General features: G+C 43.5%; 2 protein-coding genes across 2 annotated transcripts; one reads left to right on the top strand and one right to left on the bottom strand.

Annotated features, from left to right (window-relative positions):
• Nucleotides 1–1,459: 1,459 nt before the first annotated feature.
• EDB93DRAFT_1109563 (kinase-like domain-containing protein) lies at nt 1,460–4,045 on the bottom strand (the record flags this gene model as incomplete). Its single annotated transcript, XM_041447988.1, has 10 exons — nt 1,460–1,918; nt 1,944–2,045; nt 2,133–2,247; nt 2,682–3,008; nt 3,148–3,260; nt 3,369–3,387; nt 3,504–3,648; nt 3,706–3,790; nt 3,822–3,894; nt 3,993–4,045. 10 exons carry the CDS (start codon nt 4,043–4,045, stop codon nt 1,460–1,462), a joined length of 1,491 nt encoding a protein of 496 aa, XP_041300822.1.
• Nucleotides 4,046–10,065: 6,020 nt separating this feature from the next.
• EDB93DRAFT_1187868 (uncharacterized protein) lies at nt 10,066–11,147 on the top strand. Its single transcript, XM_041450852.1, has 5 exons — nt 10,066–10,513; nt 10,569–10,656; nt 10,710–10,776; nt 10,823–10,987; nt 11,037–11,147. The coding sequence occupies exons 1-5, from the start codon at nt 10,444–10,446 to the stop codon at nt 11,067–11,069; spliced, it is 423 nt and encodes a 140-aa protein (XP_041300821.1). The 5' UTR covers nt 10,066–10,443; the 3' UTR covers nt 11,070–11,147.
• Nucleotides 11,148–11,281: the final 134 nt, after the last annotated feature.

The raw sequence follows: 11,281 nt of genomic DNA, 5'->3' as shown, positions 1-11,281 counted from the left end.
ATTACTAAAAGATATTGATGGACTCACACATAGCAACTGCATAGGCATTTGTGGCGCCCATCCTCTCGTCATACTTATCAGCCCAATCCAAACCTATCTGGACAAGAGGGTCACAGTGTGGGACATGTTGGGCCAAAAGCTTCCAGCGCTCGATAAACATTTTGAATGCTGGAAATGCACTTCTCAGCTTGGGAGTGCGTTTGCCTGACATGCATTGTTGGGCAGCATGGGGCGCCTGATATGACACAGTCAGATGAAGCACAAATTTTGAATATACTAAAACTAACCTCTAGGATTACTTCAACGTCCTGTAAGAACTGCCACTCCATCAAACTCAGTTTGAATTTGCTGATAGAGCATTGAGTAGGAGAGTCAAAGAATAAATCTATTGCCTGGGCAACTATCAGTCATGTCAGATGTTTAGTGGGTGATGTCTTACCTGGCGAAGTGTTCGCAAATGGTTAAGCATGATATAGACTGAATCCCAGCAAGTTGACTCATCAAGCAGGAGTTCGACAATGGGGAGCTGTAGTTTTACACCCAAGTCGTCTTGAAACCACTCCTTCTCGTTACCTGTGATGATGGTGTCCCTGAAAAAATTATGTCGCTGGTTAGATGTGCAAATTGTGCGCACAATGTCCCTAGCTCAGAGAATAGCTTTCCCTGATACGGCCTTGAGATATCCGCTTTTACAATAGTGTGATTGCCAATGACCCAATAGTCGGGCACAAGCGAATAGTCAGCTGTGTGGTATTCTTCGATGATGTGCTTCACACATATGTTAATGATGTGGGGGACACACAGGATTCTGCAGTCAATGGGAGGGAAATCAATCCCCTGGGACTCGAGTTTGTGTGACAGCTCCCGCATGGCAACCTGGTTGTTGGAGGTGTTGTCCAAGGTGAAATGACCAGTCTAAACAAAGTTAGAGCATGCTACATGGCACAACTAAAGACTAACCTTCTTGGTCACACCAGCATGATCCAGAAGATGCAATATTACTTCTGCTAGCAATTCTCCAGTGTGACTTCCTGGGACGTGATGGAAGGTTATCAATGCTGTGTTCAAGATGAGGACTGAACTATGGTCTGCCCTAGCAATCCAGTGGGCAGTAACAGCCATGAATGGGCAAAGGTTCAAATCTGACCAGAGGTCCAATGTGAACGAAACCTTCCCCAGGGCAGCCCATCTGGAGCTAACAGGATGGTACTGGTGAGTGAGCTAGGACTTGGGGGAGTACTGAGTGAGTCCAAGGTGTAAGCTGGATCCTTGAGCCGTTGATGCAAGGTCGCGACCATCCAGCCATCATCCAAAAATGTCTTCAAATGCAATGAAACATGGATGTGCCAGTGGTTGCGCTCTACTTCTTCCAAATGAATGATGGTATGCTCGTTAAATGTGTGTGTCCAATGACCTGTAGTGCCTGTAATACTCACTCGCAGGCTTTATAGATTCTAGACTAAGTGACAGGGTCCTGTCTATAGAAGAAATGAACGTCGGCAGAGGATTTAGGTGGTTTGGCTCGGCCACCAGTGGCCAGAGGGTCAGTTCTGGCAGTATTCATCGCAGTCTGGAGTGGACTAGGGCATACAACAGGCGTTACTGTGAGTGCAGGAGGGTTGGCCGCTTCATCTTCCTCATCATCAGAGATGTTCTCGAGGTGAAAGGATTCCCCTTTGTCTGCAGTGGGATTTGAACCATTATCTCTGAATCTAACAGGAAGCTGACGACGTCTTGGGGGATTTTGAAGCACAGACACATTTGCTGCAGCAGCAATGGGAGCAACAGCAGGAGTTGCAGTAAGAGGAGTTGCAGTAAGAGGAGTGGCAGTAATGGGAGCAGGAGCGGCAGTAATGAGAGCAGGAGCAGCTTTGGGAGCAACCCAAAAGTGTTCTTCCGTCGAGGAGGCATGGTGGTGCTGAAGGATCTAATGTCAGAATTACCTGTCTATATAGGTTTTCACCATGGGAAACCCCAGAGCACGCCAACGTGCAGTGATTGCAAGTCCCTGATGGAAAATCCATAGGTGTCGCTAGCAAAGTAGCCTTGATGTTTTAATGCTATATGTGAGTCAGATGAGTGAGAGCCTTGAGGAGCAAAAAAACTAATGTGATTTTGAGATAGGGACTTACTAGAGGCGATTGACTCCAGCAGAGGGCCCAGAGGCTCTCTAGATCACAACAGAATGGATGGGATAAGGTCCTTGTGCAGACAGTGGGTGACTGTGGCCCATGGGTGACCATGTAACTGAATGATCAAGGAAATCAGAAATCAGATCCTCATTTTCAGGCTGAATGACTCTTCAGAGAGTCACCATGAGTCTCTCATTGCTGAGTTGCACTGCTGCCTGCAGCATGTTGAAACATAAGAGGTTGTGTTGTGCGTGGGAGTTGGAGAAATGAGATACTGTCTTGATATTAGTCATAGACTCAAAGGCTATGCTTCCTGCCGCTGCTATGAAATCTATCACAATAGAATCATTAGCTCACATAGTATGCATATACAGTCATATGTATAAGTAACAAGTAACACTATATAATGGTGTCATGATATATAAACTGGGCCTTTTTCCGGTGTGGAGTTGAGGCAGTTGCACGCAATGGGGAGGGCTGATTATGTGGGCATAAACTTGCAATAATGTCAGTTCAAAAGTGAGGCCATAAAATGGACTACTGACACACAAGATGATCTGTGAAGCGGCGGGCGGGCATGGACTTGAAGGCACTGCCTTGATTTCCCAGGGTTCATCATAGCATGGAAGGGGATGTGTGGTAGGCACATCAGGCTTGCTGAAATCCAGCTGTGTGCTTGCTGGAGCAGGTGATGTAGAATGAAGTACACAAAGTAAGGAACGAATGTGGTTGTAGTCAGGGTCCTCTGAGAATGTGAGAGCACACATGTAAATGAGAATTGTTGCAAATTGGACAGGAATTCCTTGACACAAAACTTCGATGGTAGTGTTGACTTTGTGCTCGAGTATGGAAGAGCTGGAAAGCTTCTCTTGGTCACTGGTCAACCATGGAAGAGAGCCCTGCAAACAGTATATTAACATGTATGTGAGTGACTCAAGGTCATCACAATGACCCAGTTCAAGTCCCAAATGATTGTTGATTGACACGAATGCAGGAGTGCCGGTAAGACATTGACCTTGGCAAAATGGTATATGGACTCCTAGTCGATGTGTTCCAGAATTCCTTTGCGGTGCCAAAATCAATGAGAAAGGCGGTGTGCTTCAAATCGCCAAGGCCCACCACAACATTCTGTGGTTTGATATCACCGTGGATGTAATTATGCAAATGAATGTATTCAAGACGTGAAAGCTGGGAGATGGGGTTAGCGATCTGCGCGTGCGATCGCAATACACACACCGACTGATCAGCTGGTCTCCTAGATTCACAACTTGTCAAGGCTAAATTTTCGGTTGTGGGCAAGGAAGATATGATGCAGTGATGGCCCAAGGAGGTCAAGAACTAGAGCATGATATGCCTGACTCCCTACCAAACCAAAGGGCACAGGGAATCCCAATACCACCTTCAAGGTTTTTCAAAATGCGGTATTCACGCTGCACGGAAGATGAGTGGTTGATAGGTTCAAGCTTGATGGCGACTGCGTTATCCTTGATGATATTCCATGTGCGATACACAACAGCTAAATGCAGTCCAAATGTTGAATCAACATGTAGTCAGTGATATGGGAATGACATACCGTACGAGCCAAACCCCAACACATCTCCCACCCTAAACCTTCCATCAACTCGAGTAGGGACCTTATCCATGATGTATACAATAGCCTAAGTAGAAAATAATGTGAAATCAACTAACTGAGAGGAAAGTGACTAATATTCTGCCACCCAACTGCCACTTTTGCATTTCGGCCTGGACTGGCTTGAGCCAGCTTAAAGTGGTTCAAGCCAAGGTTCACACATTTTTGGTTGAAACCAGTTTGCATGGCTTACAAATTGGACCAAGTCACTAATCAGTGGCTTGGCTCACAATAATTGCCAAACTTCTGACAAACTGGCAAATGCCGAACCGGAGCTGACCATAGCCAAGCCATGGTAATACTATCCATGATGGCCCGTGCATTAGGTGCATCTGCGATGCATTATGGGTACATTAGGTGATGCACCAGGTGTAGGATTATAATGCATCCTAATGCATTATAATGCAGCCTATTTACCTGCCCTTGTACTGTAGCAGTTGTACATGGCTATATACCTTATAATTACAACATTTTCATGCATCAATATGACAAGGACGCCTGGGACATTCTTACAAAAGCACTTAAGTGCTGCAAGTAGTTGCATATCCAACTGTGCATGAGGAGTTTGCAGGATAGCTGAAAGAGTTCATTTATGACAAAGTAACCACCATAACAAATCAGACAGAACAATATCGTGTTTTGTGATGAGGGTGAGAGGAAGAAATGCCATCAGGAACTTCAGGAGACCAAATGTTCGGAGCCTTAGGAGATGAAAAAGCATGACAATAAACTCAATAAAACTAACACATCATCACATCCAAAAAAGGATGAACAGAGGCGGGCCGCCAACCCTGGTAAGATCGATATAAGGTTTGCCAATGTAAAAAATTGTTATTCGATATAGCCCTGACGGGCCCCCCTGGACCTGCTGTTCCGTTAGTTCTCTTGACTCTTGTGTCATGTTCATTTTTCAGCTCAGATTCAATGTGAACAGTTGACACACCTCTCAACATTTTTTTCAGTGGATAACAGCCAGCTAATCATGTAATTTGTTTATCCTTCACATTTTCCATTCCTCGTCTTCTGCTTTTTCATTCCTACTCTTCTGGCTTTGCACATGCTACATGTGGCACTGTTTTAATTGTCCTTCATTATTTTCAAGTTAGTATATTCATTATAACAAGTTCTTATGTGCTCACTGTGTGATGCATCATGCCACCATCAGGAAGTGCTCCATGCTGAGATCTTGCACTAAGTTGTCCTTACTGATTTTCATCACCATGTAATTGCTGCCATTGGTCCCATTGTTGTGCTTGCGATGGTCGTATATCACAAGGAACTCCTCTGGCTTCTTATATTTCCAATTCATCCAGATAGTGTGCTCATCCAGAGTTGCTTGAGTTTGAAAGAATTCATTTTTGTTGAGCACTCGACAACATTGCTGACCCTCATGCTGCATCATTGAAAATGATGTTGTGGAAAAAGGAGGTAACATCACATTGTCATAGTGTATGCACGACTTGCAAAGACACTTAAAACTGTAAGAGAGAGATCAACATGATGATGAGCAAGAATGCAGTTGTAGAGCATCATGCAGTTTATCTTTGTGATGACTCAGACACCAAGGAATGGCATGCAGATTACAAATAGTTCTTAGATTTTTTTGCAAGAAAAAGAGGAAGTTTTCCATCAAGACACGCTCAGATGTTTCTATGGAACAGTGTTACAAGAACATTGTAAGAAATGTCACTCTGCTAGCTATGGACACCAGCTATGGAATTCCCTTTGTACCAGTTCGAAGTACTACTTATGGAACTCCCTTTGTGCTCACTTACATACAAATAGTCGGTCCCTACTTTCAATAGCGGAAGTGAATAAACTCCCCCTCACTCATTCTCTCTTGGTCCGAATCATTCCCCGTCAAACTCAATCAAGCAGCATTACAACATCTAGATGCTTGGGCCCCTACCATTTTTCTCCTCATCCTCCTCATCTCCGCCCTTGCATCACACCCTTACCCCGACCTTGCTCTTGTTATCCTCATCATCCTCGCATTTTCCTTCGCTCTCTACCTGTCGCTCCAGCAGAGCCAGTACATCTGGCTGGACCCTTTCTCTGACAAAGCATACCCATGCTCCGTTCCACCTGTTGACTAATCCTGTGGACAAGTCCCCTTTACCCTTACCATCCGGACGGTAACCTATGATATGATGCATGCTGCATCCCCTTTGCCCTGTTTCCTTTCTTGATCTATGACTCGGTGCACAGTCGCATATTTGTACTTATATTTAGTTCTGCAGTTGCACGATTGTGCCCCTGCGTGTTTCACTTCCTGTTTCTGTTCTTTGACTCATTTTCTATCTGCACGTTCTGGTTCGCCTATGACTCACCTCGAACGTGCCTTCCTTTTCCAGCATTACCCTTTGACCAGTTCCCTTTCCAGTAGTACGATTTATCATCCACTAATATGTGTCCTCTCCTCTATATAAACCCACTACCATGTATCTAGTTCCTTAACTTGAATCTACTTGGTTCTTGACCTCCTACTCCTAACAAGAGTGATTCCTTCAGCCTAGCCAGCTGTCTATATTCTACTTTCTTATCTGCTCATCACGGATAAGTCTCTAGTCTCGATCTTTACTCATCGACTTCGTCGACGAGCAAAGCCCCTGTTAACTAGTTGGACTTCCGTCCTTCTATTAACGCAGATCTTACGATTAACCTTCGGGTGTCATAAGCCTTGGCAGATACACTTATCGTCGAGCCCTGCTTGACATAAGCTACCCGATTTGGACATAGGCGTTAAATCTTACTTGCTGAAGCTTCGCCAAGTAAGACCCCTAACCTTGGGCTAGCCCAAGGACGTCCTCAACTGTTGACGACACACGCTCTGTTTGAGCGTCACCAACAGATACTATCCAAGTCGTAACAAACAGAACACGCCAACAGGGTAGACTGAACAAAACAACAAGCAACTGCAGGAAACTGCATAGAACTCAAAATTCTGGCATAGAATGCAACTGCTTATCAATTGTTTGCCATCCTGAGGAAGAGGGATGTCAGAAGCTATAAGCATTTTGGCTTGAAACATCGTTGAGCACAGACAAGAAAAAGAAGATGAAAGGGACGAACAAGCATCATTGCATGTGCTTGTAGAATTGGATAAGGTACATGCACTGACTTCTCCAGCGAGACCAAATGGATAAGACATACTGAGATGGATTTATTCCCACTACGGTAGTAGTGGGTTTTGCCAGTGTCATGCTCGAAAAAAACCTCATCAACCAATTTTTGGCAGAGAAATGTGTTCCAGTCGCAAAATGATGTTTTATTTACACGGTCATGTGACATTCTTTCTAAGTCTTCGCTCACATTGATCTTGCTTAGTTGTCGACTACTATGTCTTCTATTTATCACGAAGTCCTTGGATCTTTTGCAGATGTTCCTGCTGTCATCTGTGTCAATGGTGCAAGTCCTGATTCCACCGTGTTGTTATCTTTTCTGCACAATTCTTCTCTATCAGAAACATTTGAAAGGTGCAATTCACTCCGTCGACAGTTAAATTTGCATTGTAAAGATGAAGGAGAGGTACTTGCTAGAGCAATCGCATTCTTGACAGCGATATTGAATGACGTCCTTTCAAACAATTATTGAAAGCAAATGGTGTTGATTTCAAACCAGGATCAAAAATGGGACGACTACTCTCACCTGCTCCTGGCAGTATTATGGATAATCAAGTCTCATTAGAGACCACTGGTTATCCTTCCTTGTCATGGATTGCTGATGCTTGACAGCTTATCCATTACCACTCCCACGATGGATAATTTGCCAGACAGCTCAATTTGGTATGTTTTCTGCTCATACACAGGATCTCTCTACAGGAACAGAAACATCAAACATCGCATTTTTGACATTTTTGATCTTTTTCAGTATCTTACCCTTCCACATCTGGTCAGCCATCTTCATATATAATCAGTAGTACATCCAAATATGTGTTTCATGTTAAGGATCAGCTAGATATATGGTAGAAAGGTGACATATAATGTAAAGGGGGCTTTCTATTGATTAGATGCCTATATGATAGCAAAGCCTGCAATAAGTGATCAGAGACCAGAGATACCTCTAATATATGTCCCTCATGATATGATGAAAATTTTAGAATGATCCATGAAAGATTGACTGCATGATAGGCAAAAGAACATATGAGTAAAAAGTGATGATTGTCATTTTGACACAAAGTTACATTTATAGCTCATACAGGTCGAAGATTTCATGAAAATTATGTAGGAATGATAGTAAACTACCCAAGGAACCTATACTACATATTGCCCTGAGGGTAGAGAATGTGTGGAAGGGATGTAGTGTAAACATGAGTTGATCTAGGATTAAAGTCTGACTACTTCTCAACTGACCATTTTCGATGTTTTGAGTCTTTCAATTTTCCCACACTCAATTTCTTATCTATGTCATTCCCTCAGCACTTAGTTATTATTGGATTGGTCTGTAACTTTAGATATGTGGTACTTGATATATATGAGTTCTGCTCCAGGTTTCTGATTATTAAATTTTGATGTTTTGTAGTTGTAGTCTCCTTATCAGTAACAATGGCCAGCATACAGCCTAGCTCAAATCACTGGCCTATTTGGAGCTGATCAAAAATGCGATGTTTGATGTTTCTGTTCCTGTAGAGAGATCCTATGTGTGTCCTGGGCTAGCTATATGATGAATATACCCCAAATATACACAGAAATAAACTCCCTGCTTTAATTAAGGTCCAGTCCTACAGGAAAATCTTTCACAGGAGGTATACCACCAGGAGAGAGTGAATGCACTACACAAAAAGATCTTTCTCTGTGGTCTTGAGCTCCTGATACATTATTCATACTGTTGAACAGATGTTGGGGACAATTTTTGCAAGCTCATATGGTCAGAAACCAAAAAAATGCAAACCTATTTTGTGTTTTCTGTACATATATTGTATGTGTTGATATAGGGCGCTTCAGGGGGTCAAATAAAGATGGTAATATATTCATATATACTACTAAACATGTTCTGAATGCTCCAGGATACTTCCCTGCCAAAGGGGCAAAAGTGCGAAAGTGTTTTATATCCTACCATATGTTGAATTGCCCCTGGAGGAGGAGCAGGCATACAAATGAGCAAAAAAAGTGGTCTATTGTATTATGTGATACATATATATACTGAACTACTACTTAGATACATGGGGGGACCTATTGTGGTGCAGTGGTAAAGCTGCAGTGAGGTGGGAAGGGTGTGGGAATAATTGATATTGTGGAGAATACCAAAATGGGCAATGTTTTGGGTGTTGTGGGGTAATTCCCACACTGTGTGGCCAAAAATGCGGTGTAGTATTATTGTGGGAAGTCCTGACATGAGGAATTGAGCCAGAATGAGCAGAAACATACCAAATTGAGCTGTCTGGCAAATTATCCATCGTGGGAGTGGTAATGGATAAGCTGTCAAGCATCAGCAATCCATGACAAGGAAGGATAACCAGTGGTCTCTAATGAGACTTGGTTATCCATAATAATGACACTATAGCCTGCTACTCTGCACATTGAAAAAGCAAAGTTGAAGTCTTCTAAGCAATACGATTCCATCACGTTCGTATCCACTGCACTACAATGATCATGTTGTAGACAAGTTTTTTGATGGCTATGAAACATTACGAAGACCTGATCAATCCAACATCACACCTACTAATCTCGCATTAGATATTCCAACTAGAAGTACAAGCGATCAAAATCCTTGATCCCTCCGACGAGCCTGTCGAAGAACCGTTTATCCCAATTCTTTCCTCAATCTCAATAGACATGTCAAATGGCAATTCAGTGATTGCAAGCATCTCTAAGTTGGATATCACTATCAGCCCTACGAAGAAGTCAAAGCATGCAAAGGGAGGGAAAGGCAAAGAAAAGATAGATTGATTCCTGTTTCAGCAGTGCCATGTACTTGTACTGATGAATCATGTCTCGTCTGACTGACAAAAGGACTCGTTCAATGCTAATTATATGGTGTATTTGTAACAACCTGCACATTACGTACCTTATGTTTTGATAACAGCTTGTCATAAACTCGAATTCAAACGACCGTAGCGGGCTCTGCCGCAAGCGGCCTTTCGCGTTATTGAGTAATACAAATGGCCTATGTAGTAATGTCCAGCGGAGAGGAAACAAGAAATATATGAAAACGGAAAAGTGGCGTGAGTAAACGGGATGAGCGGGCCGGCATGATCGGACGTGACAGAGAATTTTGGCGGAAAAAAGGGACACAGACCTGGACCAAGATAGGTCCAGGAATACCAGTACCCTTAAAAAGGTCCTGAGATATCCAGACCCCCTGTCCTTGTCAATCAGGTCCACTGGGTAGTTCTCGGTAGGGTAATCGAGATAGGTTTGTCTCGAGTTTCGAGACCACTCCTAATCAATTATGCATGTCTATATACAGGGTCCGAGGAATTATCAGGAATCCCAGTACGATGTGTCATTAGACCACACGAGCGTCAGGGTAGTTCCTGCGCAAACGCCGCGCGTACCATATGATCGTGTCCATTTACTCAGTCCAAGGATTTTGAGTCACAAAGAGTCGAAAGAAAGACGGCGAATGCTGGCCATCAGAAGACCAGTGTTCGTCCTTCAAGGGTATAAAGGCAGCTAGAAAAGTCAGCTTAAAGGCACCAAACATCACTCACTTGAGTCTGGACCTCCTCACCTGAACAGCATGCACGCTTCATCCTTCACCGCCAGACTCGTTGCGCTCGCCGTCATTGCCTCAGTTGTTTCCGCCAAGGGTCAGTAATCTTCGAAGTTCGAGTATGCCAACATTTACAACAGCAAAACGTCTAGATGACCTCCCTGCTGATTGTGACCGTACTGCAACTGTCAAAGCTGGAGAGACATGTAGCGACATTTGCGAAAAATACGGCGTTCCCACGTACGTACAATCAGGTACCTTCCGTTCACCGGTTCATCGAACGTATGCCACAGATACCAGCTGGCGGCAGTTAACAAAGACATCATTGACCCCAGTTGTAGCAATTTGTTTGCCAATCAGGTAAGACATTCTGGGGTTTGAAAAATACTTGGACTCATCGTCATAGGTTTTATGCCTTGGAATCAAAGACTTAGATTGCAAAGCTACCCATGTTGTAAAGAAAGGCGACACATGCCACAGCATTGCAGATGCACATAATGTCGCGTTCGAGACGTTGCTTGGGAACAACCCGAACGTGGGCCACGACTGCGCTTGGATGAAGCCTGGCGAGGTGAATAAAATAAAATTTGTTGAATTCATTGCTGATGAAAGAATTTCAGGTTCTCTGCGTTGCGAAAGAGAGATATTCCTGACTAACATTAGTGGTATATAGGCTGAATGTTATATCAAATAGTATTTGAATTCAGACCTTCAAGTTTATCGATCGATATGCAGGTCTCCTTACTCGGAGACGACATATGAGTCCGAAGTACAGATTCGATATAGGAGAGAAGGGCTCGGATGGCAAATGAGGACACCTGAGTGACTCATACGACATATCAAAAACCTGCAGAAAGTTTCTTCA

This window comes from Suillus bovinus (genome assembly GCF_016758785.1).
Source record: "Suillus bovinus strain UH-Sbo-P2 chromosome Unknown EDB93scaffold_177, whole genome shotgun sequence".
Taxonomy (NCBI): domain Eukaryota; kingdom Fungi; phylum Basidiomycota; class Agaricomycetes; order Boletales; family Suillaceae; genus Suillus; species Suillus bovinus.
Note: the sequence above shows the minus strand (reverse complement) of the source record. Positions and strands in the feature narration are given on the sequence as shown.

Bases quoted from the DNA above. Each gene is read 5' to 3' on its own strand.
- EDB93DRAFT_1187868 (XM_041450852.1), top strand. From the start codon at position 10,444: ATGCACGCTTCATCCTTCACCGCCAGACTCGTTGCGCTCGCCGTCATT. The intron at 10,657-10,709 runs GTACGTACAATC...CGTATGCCACAG, and splicing joins GAAAAATACGGCGTTCCCAC to ATACCAGCTGGCGGCAGTTA. The intron at 10,988-11,036 runs GTGAATAAAATA...AAAGAATTTCAG, and splicing joins CTTGGATGAAGCCTGGCGAG to GTTCTCTGCGTTGCGAAAGA.